General features: G+C 40.0%; 1 protein-coding gene across 3 annotated transcripts; it reads left to right on the top strand.

Moving 5' to 3' along the window:
* The first annotated feature begins 478 nt into the window (after positions 1 to 478).
* On the top strand, positions 479 to 18023 carry rudhira (breast carcinoma-amplified sequence 3 protein rudhira). Of its 3 annotated transcripts, XM_022848333.2 has the most exons (17): positions 3276 to 3366; positions 3516 to 4811; positions 5118 to 5348; positions 8083 to 8264; positions 8723 to 8793; positions 9072 to 9174; positions 9479 to 9674; positions 10043 to 10121; positions 10385 to 10491; positions 10901 to 11027; positions 11476 to 11607; positions 11910 to 12189; positions 12345 to 12436; positions 12740 to 13140; positions 13363 to 13459; positions 13656 to 13946; positions 14532 to 18023. In XM_022848333.2, exons 3-16 carry the CDS (start codon positions 5338 to 5340, stop codon positions 13851 to 13853), a joined length of 2076 nt encoding a protein of 691 aa, XP_022704068.1. In that variant the 5' UTR covers positions 3276 to 3366; positions 3516 to 4811; positions 5118 to 5337; the 3' UTR covers positions 13854 to 13946; positions 14532 to 18023. The 3 variants fall into 3 exon arrangements, with proteins under 3 accessions (XP_022704077.1, XP_022704061.1, XP_022704068.1); XM_022848342.2 differs by lacking the exons at positions 3276 to 3366; positions 3516 to 4811; positions 5118 to 5348 and adding an exon at positions 479 to 645; XM_022848326.2 differs by lacking the exons at positions 3516 to 4811; positions 5118 to 5348 and having other exon boundaries at positions 2586 to 3366.
* The last annotated feature ends 348 nt before the right edge of the window (positions 18024 to 18371 follow it).

Below are 18371 nucleotides of genomic sequence, written 5' to 3'. Positions count from 1 at the left end.
TTTACGGAAAATTCGTTGCCCTGAAATCAATTTTCCCTAAGCGTTGCCTGAAAAAGTTTAACATTTACAATACCATGGTGAATATAGATAAAAGGTTAACTAGATCGACAAGAATCTCATTTTTCTGCAAGAGGTGCAACCAGGTTACGTCTCTTGTCTACTCTTCGTTCACTTTATTAGAGAAAAACTCCAAGATCGATTGCTAGCGAGTTAAAATAGATAGAGATACGTTTGCACAGTTTGGAATGTATGTAACTTAAAATAATGTATATATAGTGGTAAATTGCTAGGCCCCTCAGCTGACACACCGCGGGATATCCTCAAAAGCAAACGAGCCTAAAACGAGCGCCATTTTATGTTCGACTCATACTAAATATTGTTGAATCAAAGACTGAATCGCGACCAAATAGAATTACGAAAGAAAATACGTTTGACCATAATAAAGCAGTAACATATTATTTGTAATTTGCTCGTCTGCGATTGTACAATAGGCGAAACGTGCAACTGTGGCCCCAAGGCGGACAACATATAAATCACACGTCTTTGAATGTGACTTCTTTAGAGAAAACGAGGGTGATTTGTTACGAACTAATTATAGTCTGTGAAACCGATTGCCGTTGAAAAAAGTGTTACTTTCGTATTATGGTAAAGTGGAAAAACCATTCATTAATCTGCCTTATGCAGTAATTTCCATCTTAGCATTTTTAACATGAAATTTTAAACAACGGTGTTCAGGATCGATCTATAAATCTGTTAGCATAAAACGGAAACGTAAGCCATAACGTATGTTTTTTTTTCCTATCAGTTTACAGTTATTAGGAAATCTCTATCCAATAATATTTGAGTCAGGATTAGAGAATAAGAAACGGAATGATAGTTTGTGCCCATTTTTGTGTTGCGAACTCTTTGTAATACATTTCTGAATGCCGATTAAAATTTCTCTAAATAATAAGTGGTCAACAATTGGAAAATTATCGAAGTTGTCCGTTATAACAGGAAAGCTTCATTTTAACATTTTTTTAAATAACAGGAAATAGTTCATTTTTAGGCTTTTTTTTTATTAGAAACACCACGATAAATAAAGGTTATAAATACAAGGCTTGTAAATTATTGATTGGATTATACTACTTGAAATCATTTTGGAAGCAACTAATTCAGACGAGGTTCTCGACTCACTTCCTTTAGGTATTCACGAGTTGAGTTGTAGACCGGATAATTTCTCAGGCCATCATCACCGTTCAGTATGTGATTTGACTGAACTTTGCGAACCCAAAATATTTGGATGTTTTAGAGGAGGCCTGAAAAGTTCGGCTTGTTTAATGACCTATGTATATGTGTGTGTCTATGCGCTGTGTCCTAAAGGCACAGCAAAAAAGTCGTAAAAAATTTCTGTGCGAAAAATTTCGTGACTATGTCGGATTAGTTCATGAGTTTTTGCCAGTCAACGAAAACGCTGCACCGTATTGCTAGTTCGATTTTCTTTTTTTTTTTTTTTTTATATATAAACTAAGTAGATAAAAGTGAACAGAGTGACTTGGGGTAATTTATTCGATTAAATTTTGAACTGAAAGGATTTGAAACGACCGTGAACAATCTGTGCCTTGTTCACAGTTTGAACGCTTCAGATACTGTTTTTCGTGAAAATACGTTTCGCCAGATTAAAAATCAATTATCGTCTGAACCCATTAATGCATTGACAGGATAGAGCGGGCTGTAGACGAAATTTGAAATTTTGCAAAGATTACACCAAAAAATAGACTAGTTTAGAGGAGACACACTATATCTTCTACCGTCTTTAAGTAGGTCGGTCCTCAACAAAAGCCAAGCAAGGATCGCTTTCAGGTATGGAAAAAAAAACAACAGGACTGATTAGACGAAAACATTAGTGGTGTGTCTTTTCAAAAAAAGAAAAAAATTATCCGTCGTTTTACTCGGCGATAAAATGTCCTGTACCTGTCAGAAACATGTCCTCGTTATGTTTAAAGCTCAATATCTCCAACGGGTTTTACCAACAAAACATCGACAACTTTTTCCTGTCTTGTTACTGTTACCACCAATTATACTCATTTCATATTGTCGACCTTATCAGGTGTTGTATTGAACTTTACCCTGATTCTGACAGAAAATATCTACGCATCTAGGAGGATTTTTTACATGCTGAAAATTTTATTTTTGCAGCATGTTGTATCTCAGTTAACATACATTTTTATCCTTTGGTCTGCCTATTGGCACTATTTCTGGTGTTCGCAGTATTTTCAGACAAAATATTGAGAACGAAAACGTCATGACTAAGTCACCTTTACAACAAGATCGACTAGTTATCATCGTAACTTAGCCCAACAATAGTCGGTAGCCCTTTGCCATTTACGTGACGCAATCTGCGTGACAAGCGTTACGAGTATGCCTTTTCTATCGATAGCTCTATGTATGTGCGTATTTTCTGTCATCAAATGATCAAATTTGGTATGGCTTTGTCAGCAACAGCTGATTGACCCTTTCCCACCCGACCCTCATCAGTTTCGATGGCCGTCAATATGCCGACAAATGCGATCAGCCTGAAACGTTAGTTTCGAATTTTCCATCGTTCTCCCTATGTATCTATTGTTCTATTTAATATTGTATTATTCAAATTCCACCAAAATTTCGCTAGCTAGCGGATCTAGATTGTGTTGAGGCGATCTAGCCACGTTTCACTACGCGCTCGATAGCCGCGTTACTCCGCAGTTAAGCAGCTGATGGTGTTGGTAAACAGGGCTGCTGCTGTAGTCCTGCTAGTGAGTAGACTACTAGACAGACTGCACTTACATTTTGTTGTATATGTTGATCGGCGGGTGGCTGGCTGGCTGGCTGGCTGGCTGGCTTCAGTAGGGAATCGTAGAGAAACAGGAGAAACAAATCAGCCGCCGCTACTGCTTTGCTCTTTCGAGCCTCTCGAACAAACGGAGTCTTGCTGGTGCTCATCCAGACCTCTGCACAGACAGAGTCCGTAGAATCCCCGTCAGCAATTTGGCAGAAAAAGAAAAAATAGTCGTGCAACAGAATCGTACTGCTGATAGTGGGTGATAGTTTCACAGCAGTGAGTGGGTTTGGCTGTGCGTGCGTCTATGTGTCTGATAGTTCTGCTGCTGCTGTTGCTATTGCGGTTGTATTTGTGTATTGTTATTTCAAGCTAAATTATCGTGAAGTGGGGCAAACTGGTTCGCGTCGTCGACTCGTGCCGTCGAGTCGATTGCGTAGCGCGATTGCGTCTGTGGTGCACTGTCACAGCGGGACCAGCGCAATGTCAGCCCTGGGCACTCGCTCGACGGGTTGCGGAGGCGCGGAACAGGTCATCTCTCCGACGCTTGTCGAGCGATGTGACAAACGGCAAGTAACAGGCCTTAACATAGAACAATTTATTGAGCATTAGTTAATTGCAAAAATTAACGAGTTGCAATTGCAAAGGGTTTACTGGTATACTCTTCAGGAGCACTAAGTGTGGATAACACAGATCAGTTCTCATTTGCCCTTTGCAGTCACTATGGCACCTTTAAAATGACTGACCAAGTCGACAACAGCGGAAAACTTAGTTTAGCTATCTACACTGTTTACTGCTGCCACTACTGCGCAGTTGGCGCCAACTGGGCGTTGCAAATCCGAGTCGACATAACAACGATCTCGCAGCCGTCAGTGATCGCGTGTCAGGAAGATTTCAATAAGGCCACACAGGCCTTCTATGTAAGGGGAAAAATGACAGATATCTCCGAACAATGTGAACGAAGCACTATTTTCTCTGTCGATTTACACTGAATAGACCTTATTGTCGCCTTATCACATTAATAAGCTGTAGATTTGTTTTATGGGGGAAGCACGCAAAAAAAGATCAATTTTACATTATCATAATCCTTGCAAATCTATAGCGAATAAAGTATACTCTTTTTTTTTTTTTTATTTATATATACCAATAAAGAACTGATTCATAGACTTCGTAGAAATCAGATACGAATTTCAAATTTGAAGTTCGCCATATAACAACATCGGATCGCCTGTCATCAGTTAATCATTTGACTGGCAAAAAGTGTCAACTGTTTCATACTTCGTTGCAGTGTCTCAAAACATTCGTTAAAAGTCAGCTAATGTGGTTTGAGATCGAAGTGATACTGGTCGCAAATCGAATCAGCTGTGACTAGCGATGGGTCTGGATATTACCGTCCTCTGGTTATGATGGCGTACTGCTAGCTGTCTCTCTTCCTCTCTCTGTGCCTGTGTGTGTATGCGTTACGTCCTATTGCGAGTGCTGGCTCACGCATTTATTTCGGGGTCTGTTCTACAAGCGTTTGTAGAAAGCATAATGTGTAGATTAATAGTTATAGTAGACATGGTGTTCGTATTTAGCTAACTGGCTGACTTTGATTGCCTAATTATAGTGTAGCCATCTACTAAGGGGCTATCCGTAGGTCTGAAAGACGTATTTTTACCAGCGAGTTAGTGGCATTGCTGTTCAAAGCTGTGGGATGCGTTTACAGGCTTTTGCCGATAGTGGTGTTGGATGGGTGACTCAACAGTCCATTCGTCGTAATCGGGACGCGTTTTTGCTAATAATCGGAGGATTGGTGCCAAGAACTGTCCACTTTGATTCCAGTGTCAGTTACTGATGGCGCTCGTGCTCGCGTCCCTGCTGGATACTTGTCCATGCGCAAAATAGTGCTCATTTATATGCGACAATAACCGATATTTCCTGAAACCACACATCTGTATGCGATACCATTGAGAGAAGGAAACGAACGCGCGCGCATCTACGTCTCGTCGTGGCCGCATGAATATTGTTGCTTGTACTGTACATTGCATTTTCGTAACACTATAATATTATGATTATCTTATTATATTACTATTATAATAATCGAATGAAAACTGAAACGTCGATACTAATTATAATGCGGTGTACAGTATTAGATAGAATAGCCAAGTTAGATATTGGTAGTGACGACTCTCTTTCATTTTGTTGGAGACTGTAACGAGACTGCACGTTTGGTCACGTCAACACGACTTCGATACGCTTCGTAATTACTATGGAAATTCTGGCTATATAGAGAACTGCAACTTGGAATCATGCTCAAGTCAGACCCAATTATTTTCAGAACTGTTCGCCTATTCACAGTGTTATACACTCGGTCTTTGGTTATGATCGAAAATCAGGAAATCGTCTACTTCATTGTTACGCACTTTTTGCGTCCTTCTATAACTGTGCATCTGTCATTGGCAGTGTTTTTCCTTGTTGGCCTTATACAGCGAGTAAATAAAGTTTGTATAATTATGTGGGCCCCGACACTTTCTTAAATAGTAAGGTGAATCGCGCTTATGTTCAGAAGGTGAGTTTAGAATAATAACGAATCGAACCTATACGGACGAAAGTCATTGTTCATGCTTAGAAAAACCAATTTTCATGTTTAAAAAGTACAGAAGACTGTCGCGAAAGATTTACGAAATGCAGCATATACACTGTTTCATCACTTCTTTTGTTACTAGTATCACAAAACCCAGTGGCAACAGCCTTTCGGTTCCGGCGGCATAACAGGAACGTAATCATATTTAGATTGATGATATCGAGCTCGGATAGCACTGAACGCAGGTGCAAATCTATAGCCACGTTCGTACCTGGAATATCTACAGAGTAGAGGGAAAATGAAACCGAGTAAACATAACGGGCTTTTTAAGATGCTGAACGTGCGGATGGCGATGCCGCGTAAGGCGTTGATGTCTCACTACTGTGACAGCAATTAATTTTCAATGATATTGCTGCTATATCATTGTTGCTTGAACCTGGAAGGGCAAATATTTATTCCTATTCTACCCCGAAACGACCTTACCTGTGCTTTCTCTAAAACGGGTTTATTCTTGGTGAAAAGAATAACAGTATGGACCGAGCCAGTGGACACCTGTTGCCAAGATAGAGTGCCAAAATAAGACTGATCAGTTGGCTTCCTTTGAAGAGAAATATAGGGCACATGGAAACTGAAAACAGGCAGCGCAGCGTCTACATAGGGTGAATCAATGGTATTTACTATATATATATATATATATATATATATATGACTATGATGATAAAGTATGAGATATATGGCATTATCAAGAATCACGCTTGGTGTTCCAGACGAGGTGAGATAAAAAAAAAATCAAGTACACCGTTCTACATATAAGTTGTTGTCGCTGTAGAGATAATTTTGAAAATTATCTGCAAATATAGTAAAAATCGAACAAAAATTGCGCGTAAATCCACAACCGATGATTTTCTACCATGAATGTAATGAGAAGCAGCACAGTTTTATACTACCTGACATATGGGCTTACCTAATCTATAAAATCTAATGGGGGGTACACCACAAGTTCAATCCACAGCGCTAAAAAGGTTGTCGCACTGCTTGTCAGGCGTCTTGTCTATTGGCTTGTCGTTTATATGAAGAAGACTGATAAACTTTAAAAATTACTGTCACACAAGAGTCCTGTAAGTCTTAAGCGTCATATTTATTTACCATATCCAATATTGAAAAACATATTGTGATATTCCAAAAGCGCAAACGAGTTGACGATTTGTTTGCGGAAATACTGGCGATAGTTTTTGCATTTTCCTATTACTCTCAGCTCTAAAGCAAGCACTAAATCACAGGCCTGTTCTGGCTATTCAATGTTCACTGCCAATATACAAGTGTCAACTATTTAGACCCTGTAGCAAATATTCTCGTCTTTGAATGTATTACTAAAAGGGAATTAACGTTCGTGTCCAAGCTATGAAATATCAAAAGCCGTGTCGTTTATGAAGCGACGCCTCCCATCAACCCCACTAAAAACTTCCCTAGGTTTATTTGTGATCGCCTTTCCCTAGTAACTCATCTCTGTATCTGTGTTAATGTACGCCTGTCTTGATATTCTATCATATATTTAGCACATTCAAGTACGGCAATACAAAGTGTAGAATACGATCAAAATATTTTCGTAATTAATCAAAATAGAACGAAGCTTACTGTATTTGACCAAAGGCTGCCGAAGCCTCATTGTAAAACGTGTGCTCTAGTCCTTTAGTCGCATCAGTCTTATGCAGGGAACGCTTCACGATAGGAATGACGTGACCTTGTTTGGGCGTGTTAAATAATATAATAGCAAAGATGAACTCTGATCTCCTTTTCGCAGCCTGCCTTTATTTGAGGAGTTTACCTACGGCTCAACGTAAGGTCGAAAGTGGTTCGCTTGACTGTAGAGAAATTGCATAGGCTTGCACACTTCCAAATAACCTTTTTTTGTCTGCTTACGTATTAACAAGTTCATGCAGGCGTTCTCTACTTCCGTTGACGTCTAGCTGGCCATAAGGAGGATGAGCAAAAGGAATCCTGCTTAATTTTACTTATTGCCTTCGATGTCGACGGTGTGCGATTAGGTCGACTTATAAAAACTTAAATAAACTGTTTTTATAATACGGACAAACACACGGGGGCGATATTTTTCTCTACCCTGTTCAAGTCACCCGATCTTGTAAACTATGTCTGAGATGTCGTAAATGGTAGAGTCGACATGACGAGAGAATAGACGAAGCATTCTTTGATTATCTAAACCATAGCTGTTTCCTCTAGAGCAATTGCTTTTCGTTGCTTATAATATCAAGGCTGCTTGATAGGCGTAGCCAAGACTCCGCAGCACTCGAAAACGTCTTGCGATATTTTCGAGTATTAAATACTTGAAATACCTACGCTTTAAAACGAAATATCTTGATGCGTAATGACTACCGATGTATGATTTCTGTATTGTTCTAAATGACAGAATTAGAGAATAAAAAGAAATACCAAAATGTATAAGTTAAGTTTAGCTTGCCAGATCATTTGTGATTACTAAGTCTGTATTAGGTTAATCATACATTTAAAATTGCTTTTCTTCGGATTTCAAAATGTAAAGCTTCTAGAGCGGAAAAGGTTTGCGTTACGTTTTCCACATATCGTGTTATATGTATGCGTGTGAGTGTGTGCGGGTGTCTGTGTGTGCATACTTGATGATACATTTAATAAATCGTTTTAGATTTAAGTTTAACGTAAGCTCTCGTTTCTTTGGATTTTTTAGTGAAGGGGAGCGTCTTGGCAGCATCTCATATGTCGACAGTGTTGTGGGAATGATCTCAGATGTAGTTCCTGCTGGTGTAGGACCTCTAACCGTTGGACCGCTGGGAACCGGAACTGGCTCCCGAAAAACGCACTACCGAACCCAAGAGATGGTTAATTGGGTTAAGATGATTAACACTGATGGTAAAGTGTCCAATTATGGTGCAAAAACGAGGTTTAGGATCCTCCGTTTAAATTATTGTTTTTTCTATCCATATATCTATTATCTAATTTCGTACAAGAAATTCTATAGATCTGCGGCTTACTTTGAGAGCAATATGAAAATAAAGTTTTTTTTTCGACAATGTGCCTTACATTGTATAGGCAGTGCACTCTAAACTATGTGCTTCGAATTTAATTCGGTACCACCGTTAAACAGATAGTCAAACGGCTGGCTATCAACACGAAACGAAATATGTTTATGCTTGGATTCGAACCTAGACCACTACGTGTCCCTAAGATAGACTAAGTCAGCGAGCAGTACAATTCGACATAAATCAAATGTCGAGGAATGTACTCCAACGTTAACAGTTAACAACACTGTCTAACATAGTGCGTTTTTTTGTGTGTTATTCGCTGTGGTGAAAAATGTGTGGTGCCAGTGTTGGAGGAGACAGGATGCCTTGTCATCGGAATGGGATACGGTGACGGTATACAGCTATTTTCGGTCGGCGTAAGGCTTCACGAATTGTTTCTTCCATTTACCAAAAAATGTTCAGTCAACATTGCCTTCTTGTAATCACTGCCAACCTCACTGCTAATAGGTTGCCAAATAGCTAACGTCATCAACACAAGACCTATCATTAGTGGTCAATTTGACTGTGTGGAAATACATAGTGTTAATAAAATATTCGAAATTTCAATTACATTAAGTCATTTCATGTAGCGTATACATATAATGATCAAATTTTTTATTTCTCTTTACTATTAACGAATGTTTTGCTGTTACAGGTTAACGGTGAAGCGCGTACCATTCTGTCGCGACGTAATTCGAGTCCAGTGAAAGATTTCTGTCTTCTTCCACCTCCCGTCAAACAATCGGGTAAAAGCAAATGTAAGTTTAGCACGTTCTCTGACGAATAATGAGAGACCAGATTTTCAATATTTAATTTGCAACCAAATCCTGTAGTGACCGTGTAAATTTCGGACAATTTTTGATGTTTTACCTAGCCTTGCTTGATCAGCGTACGCTAGGAGAGTCCTGATTAAGTCCTGAGCATCTTTTAGTAACACTGTAGCTATATGACATATGGGTATGTACACGAGAGAAAACCGTTCGTGACGAATACGTTGCTTTGATCAACATATCCTGTTAAAGTTCCATGGCTTTTGTTACCTCGTTTCTATCATAACTGCAGGCACCAGAGACGCATTTCCGGTGGAACGTCCGCTAGCGGCCCTTTGCGAGTTGAACGCCATCTCAGTACTGTCCTTGCACAACGGTGCTATGCGGCATTCGCTCACCCATAACGCTCAACGGGTGGTCGCTTCAAGACACGCTCTAGCCGCCTCATGCCAGATGCAGATTGTCGTATTTGCCTCAAATGATTTTAGGTGACTTAAATTGAACATATTGAGTGAACGTTGTCTTCATACTCATTTTATAACAGCAAGAAAGCGATGCGAGAATCAATGTGTAAATATTGCTATAATATAATTGTGATTGCAGTTGCATAGACAAGTACATTGGTTGCTCGGAGTGAGCGACTTTGATTAACCATTTTAATATGCGCGATTATTTTGTGAAAAAACAAGGCAGCAGTATGGGTCCACGTGGACGATCAACTCTTAGATAATGTTTTTGGTGGCTTTGCGAGCCATGACAGACGTTGAAGTACAAAAAAAAAGACACGACGCTAACAAAACTATGAAATCGATTCTAAAAATATTGTTAATAAAAATATTCTATTTGGTTGTTGCAGTCTGCTTTTCGTGCTTCCTTCAGGCGGGCAAGTACCTGTTGCCATTGGAAACAGATGGCTAGCATATGCCGAAAAAACGGTTTGTTATTTTAATTCAATTCCTTTTTTTGTCACGTAAAGTTAAAAAGTAAAGTGCAATAACAGATGTCTCACTTTAGACAAAAGGGCAAAGACGGTGGAAAGTGGTGAACAAAAACGTGAAACGCAAAGTGTTGTCAAACTAAATTTATTTTTGAACTTGAAAACTACTTTTTTTTTGGAAAATTTAAGGCAACCCTGTTACTCTCGTAATTAGTAACTCTCTAACCCACGTTGTTCATCTGTGACATATCGCATTTCTAGCTTTCACACTCGCAGGCCACGCCCGGTGGCCTAATCAGTGAGGACCCGGCGTCGGTAACCGTGACGGTCATACAAACAGCTAAGATCATCAAAGCCGGTCTAACTAGGTGAGATTTCTTGCAGAAGTGAACAGAATTCGTTGCGATTAATTTCTGGATACTGTTATTGAATTATAGCGCAATTGCAGATCATAGAGATTCGAGAGTTTATCGAGGTCGTCATCCGTTGCGATTCTCAATATTCTTTTACTCAAAAATACGTGCATATATATTTTTTGTAAAGACCAATATTGTTAGACTTCAATGGGAACCTGACTTCCTTCGTTAGAACTCTTGTTTTGCCATTAGCAGGCATTATAGCATACGCTATAAGCATAACCTGCTAATGGCTAATACTTTGTTTTACATATTAAATTGTTATTTCGCTGCTTGTGGGTCTGTTGCATTTCTGACGGCTTAATATATTATGATTTACAACGAATCGTTATCACTCCCATCTGCTCATGTTGGGTTTCAGGTTGGGTGAAACTGTGACCAGCAGTTGCTCACCGCCTCGTCGGGGCAACGCTCACTTCAGTCAGGGAATCGTGAGTGTTGTTGATGTAGCCGCGACCGATACGGATCGGATGCTTCTGCATTTTTTGGTACGATCGAGGCAATTTTACATTTCCTTTGTTGGACTCGTGGAAAAAATAGCATAACCCACTGAGGAGTGCAAGTTCCCTTTTTAAATTTAGGATTTCACAGACCTAATGGCTGCTTCCTTACGATTTGCTTAGATGTAGAATATATAAGTGTAGTTATATAAGAAAAGTCATCATGAAGGATACTTTTATATGCTCTCAGGATGAAGTGGGCGGCAGCGCCGAAGACTTAAAACCAGAAGAACTCCAATTCCATTCTAGTTAAGCATACGCAAATTGGTGTGGCTCTCTACTTACGAATTTGTTAGTAAGCTATTAAATATTATGATAGTTTATTTTAGATTTGCAAGTGGTTATTTTCCACTTCGGCAACCTTTGCGCACTTTTCACATGTCTTATGCCGCTTACGAAACACGCACGGGTAGCCATGTTGTTTTGCATTTTACAGGCGCATAGGGACCCAATCACTTCATTGTGCTTTGATGCAGCGGGCAGTTTGCTCATGACAGCTGATACTCAGGGCCGAAAATTTCACGTTTTCCGACTTCAACCGCATCCTGCTGGCTCTACTCATGCTAAGGTAAGCCCCTAATTCTTCCATGACTTTTTATAGTTTGTTCATGGATCTCGGATATCAGAGCCACTGCCTTGTGCCCAAACTTGTGTCCAATGCGAAATTATCCTTTATTCTTGGTAATGCATCCTAACATCAACCTGCCCATGCAAGCATCATCGTAATAGCCTTTCAATATCGTAGATTTTTTCTTGATTAATTGTGACTTTTTTTCTCTTGATAGAGTTTTACAAAAGGGCGTAAAACGCCACGGAGAGCAGGTTTCGTAAACGTTGCCTAAATTAAGCGTGTTCTATTTTTCTCGACAGGTGGAGCTGTTGTACGTTTTGCAGCGAGGAGACACTACGGCAACCGTCTGGGATTTAGCTTTCTCACTCGATTCGCGTTGGGCAGCCGCAGCCACTGCACGAGGAACTGTTCACGTGTTCCCCATTGCGCCGTACGGAGGTCGGGCATCGGTGCGAACTCATTTAGCGCCCCGCGTTGTTAACAAACTAAGTCGATATCACCGTAGCGTAGGCGTGGATCGAGACTCGGACTCACTCATAGTTCAACCAGCGGTGCAGATCCGTCACACCCTCAATCTCGGTAGGTCCATGTAAAAATGAGTAAACTGGTTATGGAGAATGGGAAAACTAAAGATATACTTTTTTTTTTGGTTTGTGTTTGGCCCGTGTAGGCAAACCGCGAAGACCTTACAGCGTAAGTGGTTAACAATAATAATAATAATGATAATATTTCAGGTGATAATGAAGTTGGCTCCCGAAAGGGCGACGGAATGTTGCTTTCCATGGGATTCTCGTCGGCACGCGCTTGTTGGCTCACTAATAATAAGGTAAATCTTCCAACAAAACATGGGTATAGACAGAGGCGACAAAATTTAAAAAACACACACGTAAATAGACGAGTTAGGTAATAGATGTCCATCATCTTTCGTAACTGACACAATGGTAGCAGGCAAATATTTGAATTGTATAAAATATGTGGTCGATAATACCTTGCGCAGGACTCCAAAGCACACTTTTAATCGTTGTTTTATCTTTTCGTCCATTTTTGCTACGATGAAATTTATCCTCGACGTTTTCTCGCCAACCCTTGGCTTCGTCTGCTTTGTCTGTCCGCCTACGCAAATTTGTAGGCGCCCTTACAAGCGCCTAACCAGGATTCGTTGTTTACGGTGACCACGTCCGGGGCCTTGCTCGAGTACATTCTTGAGTTGCGTCCGCAGATGACCGAAAGCGGCACCATTGGAGGTCGGGCGAGCGACCAGGAGACTGGCATTGATGTGGCTGCCCACCATGTAGCTGAATGGCAGTTGCTAATACCAAATACTGTAGCCGGCGCGACGACTTGCAATACAAGCAGCGGTCCGAACGCCGCCCACGGGGGTACGAATACGGGACTGAATCCACCGACAAAACGAGTTCCACCGCAGGGTCGGCCTCAGGGTGGGGGCGAGGGCGCCATTACGCCAGGAAAACATAGCGGATATTGGATGAGTCAAGTGGAAATTGTTACATATGCTCCACCACATCGGCGGTGAGTAATCACCGGAAGCTCAGTTTTAAAGAACCGAAAAATAGCATGCCTTATTTCCATGTTGTATTTACGGCTGTACGTCTGTAGACGAATATCAGCTAAAAACCAATACATGCTATTATCACCTATTAATTGTAATACTGTATATAGTATTTTTTTCGTGTAAATAAGGTAGTGAAAAACGAAGCAGATGATAGGTTTTCTCTTTTCTGCTTTTTCCAGGCTATGGATGGGCCCTCAATTCTCGTTTAAACCCGGTCACCAGCAGGGTGGCGCTCTAGCTCTCCATGATTCTTTAGTAGACGGTGGTCTTATTGAGGTTAGCTGAACATGGTTACTTCAAATTATAGGTGACAGTTTGACAATGTTTAAGAAACATAGTTAACATTATCTTAAACAGATGCACATTATGGACATGTTTTTAATAATGCCCTAATTCTCAGTTGGCGTCAACGAGTATTTTTTGACGGTCTGTACATTAGATTTTCTGTTGTACTTTCTATACATTTTCATAGGTGGAATCATCACACGATCTGATCGCCGAGCATATGGCGGACGCTATGTCCGAACCAGATCTCCCTCCTCGCTATCATAGCGGTAGCATGGAGACGGGTGTACCGGGTGTACACTCCTCTGCCGATTCGCTTTATCATTCACCTAGCCAAAGTTCCGAGCACCTCCTAATCTTCGAGGGCGACATGGAATCGCTATGACAACAACAGTAACAACGCGCTCGAGCCATCTAGTTTATCGAATCAGCCTGGGAGAACAGCAGGAGATTGCGTTCCTACTTTTTTGTTTTTTATGTAAGTTAACATATCTTGCGAACCAGAACGATCACTGGTTATGCATTCAGTGTAACAGGCACATGAAAAGTTATTCGTAGCCGATAAATTGAAAGTACGGCACAAGAAGTTGTTATGTAGATAGTTAGGTCGTTTATAGGTGCTGATCAAAGACTTTCAACTTTAGAACGGTCGGAAGCTTCGAACAGAGCCGATTTGGTTTAAACGATTAAGCTAATAATATTTATATCTCATAGTGGTAACCTAAAGTTACATATGTATGTAGTGTATTGATTTACAACTTTGTCGCGCGTGTTTCGGTATAGCCAAAACCTTGGCTCAAAGTAGTTCGCACAGAAAATTCTCAAAAAAGTAAGCAAGCTGAACCTTAGTGACGCTCCTCAAATTCTGAAAAGTTCAATTCTCTTCAATCATTAACGAGGAAAAGCTTGTGCAATGCTCCTAGCCGTTTCCTGAGTAGTTGCATCGTGAACTTGTTGCGCTTACAGCATGAGAAGTAACAGAAGAACTAGCCCAGGACAATTTCTGTTCCCTTCGAAGAAAACTGAATATGCTATTCAAGACAGTTCTCATTTTTGTGTTTAGTACCGTTGCAGTATGTCCACGAGAGCTAGCATTTTGAGGCACTGGGCTACTGCAAAATCTCGAGAAAAATGAACCGACTCAAAGGAAAGAGCAGAGCAGCTTTTTATTGAATGAAATGGGCGTGCCCAGGTCAACGTTGGGCAGACAATGGTATTAGCACTTGCAAGAGGCGGAACTATGTAAACAACAATTTGGTGGACTCGCCTGAAAAAAATGTAATAAAAAACAGCAACAACAATAAGAACAACAACACAGCAAACACCCTTAGCGAGTTTCTATTTTACTGCGCGAGGTCGCCGTGCTAAGTAAAAGAAAAAGCGCGACACCGTTGTGAGTTAAGGATACAACCGAAAAATGTTTGTTCATCTATGTAAGTGTCACTGATTGCTACTAGGCAAACTTCTTCGAGCGGCAGATCTGTGTGCATATAAAGTACGAAAGTGTTAGCGCGTGTGCTTTACGCAAATGTGTTTTTCTTCCAGAGAAAGCTCCGCTGAGCTGAATGAATCGCCTTGAACTCTGAAAAGGCTGTCTGTCTATGTCCTTACGATGGACGCTCAACAATGAATGCCTAAATGCAGTGGCTTGGCGCATGATCGTTTCATAATGTGATATCATAGACTAGTAGATTAGCCATTGCAGGATGCGTGATTATGATGAAAAGGATATATCAAACCACACAGATGTCTCGACCATTCTGATAGTAACTACGACGAATATTGTCAGTATAACGATGCCAATGAAATGACGCCTGGCTGGTATTATTGCATCTACTATTAATATAATATTATACTACCATATCGCTATTGTCTTACACAATATAAATGCTATTATTTGAAAATGTGGCAAGAATTCATGTCGATGTAAGTGAGTAAATAGAGTAGCAAGCAACCTGTGGACAGTTCTTACGATGCAACCGACAATGAGCAAAAAAATAAGGCAGAAATTGCTGGACGGGAGAAAAGAAAAGGCAAGCGGATGCAAGCGTCAATCGTGTGCTGTATTACTTTGATAATATAAACGAAAGGGATGGTAGGTTAGATAGGGTTAACTAAGCGGGTGATACTAACTACCAAAAATGCTCGCGCTGAGTCCAGTTATGAGTTGTTATGATGCGTGATGACACATTGTGCTTTTCTTGCAACGATAATAATTATTACATTGGTAGTGTAATAATAGAGTAGGGCAATTGGACCTGTGAACTATTTTGAATGACGGTCGGCAAAAAGAAAGGGACATGAAACATTTAGAATATATGACTAGATACGGTTAAATGATCGTGTGGTGATCATCGGTCGTAAGTGCCAGAGACATCCTAATTAGTTTGATTTCGAGATACTGTTAACAAGCAGAGAATGTGACAACGTTGGTACATTAAAACGAAAAATCTTTCTTAATATGCTGATACTACTGTATGTCAGTACGTTTTTTCCTTTGTCCAGATTAGCTGTAGGCTTCAAGGTGAAGGCCATAGTTAGGCAGCAGAACTTACACGTGTCAGAGACGAGAACATAGATTACAGTTGGAAAATGGCCCACAATGAATTGGGTTCGATTGTCGCCTCATTCACAGATGGTTAGAATGACGCACTTGTATCTCAGTTTTAAAAATGTCTGTAGATATCTGCGCGGGTTGCTTTGGCAGCTTTTTTAAGCGTCAGACATACGTTTTCGAAGTCTAGTAGTCAATTGTTAAGAATTGAGAAACATAACAAGGGAATGACACTTGAATTGCTAACAACGTACATGTAACAACACTGTCAAACGCCTGTCTGAAATCACTGTACGATTGGATGGCTGTCTCATACTATATTTGATAGAATAGCAAAGATACATTAACAAACAAATAAGATCGACGACCTAACGCAATTTCGGTTTAGCGATCGTTACAACGATCACACATGATAATGGACCAGCAGATAACGTACAGGTAGAAAATTCACGATGTCCGAAGCGTAAAGTGCTCTATGACGCTGACTGACAAATAACATCAACGACATCGGTGGCGATGATCATAATAATTGTTGTTATTGATAGCAATGACGTTTGAAAATAGATGGGGCCGGAGAAGAAAACGACCATGCTGCGCTCCGATAAAACGAACGCTAAACAGTGTGAAATGATAAAATTATCTCTGATGTTAGATTTACTACTGTCATAATAGTAATACTACTAGCAAGAAACCTGTACATTACATTGTACTTTTTATTTCTTCTTATTACGCGTCTGCTTCGATATACGCGGAGACATTTGTAGTCTCACAGTTTATAATGTAGCTAGCACTCAACTGAGAGTCGCTCCACCCAGATCGCGACTATTGAGCCTATCGATTTCGATTGCGCACCAATGCGATGGGCATGGCCCTGGAAAACATTTCAGTAGATAAGTGCGACACGCGATTATGTTAACATCGCCTTTATTTCGGAACCTCAGCCGTTGTATATTTCTTATTACTACAGATGCAAATCAGCCAATGTTTAGTCCTTAGCGTTGAAAGGCGCAGTTGCATTCGACGAGAATAAGCGAAGCCATGATAAGGGGCAATTGCAGAAAAGAGCTCTCTCGATGGTCACGAGATCGGTACGAATAAATGATGATGTTGAAATATTATCTGCGAAATGCACATATAACGACAATGGGTAAAACCAAAAATAATTTTATAAGAAAAATTTTAAAAATTCTTGATATCGAACAAGTCGAGTCGTTTGCTTTGAGAGGGAAATACAAATGACTGTACAGCAAGCGACTTGCAGATACAGAGGGAGTTCGCCCAAGAGGTGCGTAAACAGCTGTTACATATTTGATAAGGACTGCATTATCTAGGAAACACTGTAGGGTTCGTTTGGCTCAAAACAAATTTTGATTGTCCTACATAATCGAGCTTCTTAGACATTATGAATTAATTTTGTGATCTAAGTTAATCGAGACTAAGTTATGGTTCCAGGTTAGTTCCCGTGTTAGAGCTTCTTGTGTGCGAAGACTTTAGAAATGACTTATTTTTATTTGAAAACTTTGCTTGTATAGGTGCGCTGATGAAAGGGAGCCGTCATTAATTTCCGTGTCGGCTTGCGCAAGCCATTAAGCTCTATTGAGTAAGCTTAAGACAGTGTGTCTATGAACAGACGAATAAACTATACGGAAGGCGTTCAGCATACCGCGCGTTAGACTCTCTTCGATTCTCTCCATTGGTTGCTGACAGGCTATAGTCGAAGAAAAAATATAAAAAAAAAAAAACATTAGAAAGCACACGACGCAAATATTACAGGAAATCTGACGTCGATGAATGTTACTGACCAGAAACTACTTTTCACTTAGTCATGTATATTTATAAAAAGAAAGAAACAAAAAAAAAAGTCTAAAGAAACGTTAGAAATGCCAATATGAATGTATCTATGTATCTATGTAGGACAATAAAATCAAGAGAAAAACGACAAACAAACGTGAGGGGACTTTACAATAAAGGAAATTAAACAAATAGCACGTTATTACTAAATATCCGTGTTTTGTTTCAAATTAAGACAAATTAAGTGTTCAGGTGATACATTTGCTGAACGTTTCTAGATTATCTGTGACACTGGTCGCTAAGTTTTCGTGGTTACCCTAAGATAAGAAGCTTGTAATATTGATAATTACCAGAAAAGGCCAACAGGTCCAGTAATCTTATATTTGCGCTAGCCTAAAGTAAATTTGTGGCTGTAGTGCCTCAAACGTTGTTTAAAATGCCACAGGGAGAGCTTTTGGTACTAGACGCTAAGTTATATCTATATTGAGATATTATAAGAAACGTTGGATTAATATCTTTACATAAATAGTATAATTTACCAGATAAGGATACAATATA

This window comes from Varroa jacobsoni, unplaced genomic scaffold, assembly GCF_002532875.2.
Source record: "Varroa jacobsoni isolate VJ856 unplaced genomic scaffold, vjacob_1.0 scaffold_140, whole genome shotgun sequence".
NCBI lineage: Eukaryota > Metazoa > Arthropoda > Arachnida > Mesostigmata > Varroidae > Varroa > Varroa jacobsoni.
The sequence above is the reverse complement of the archived record's forward strand: the minus strand, read 5'-3'. Positions and strand labels throughout refer to the sequence as shown.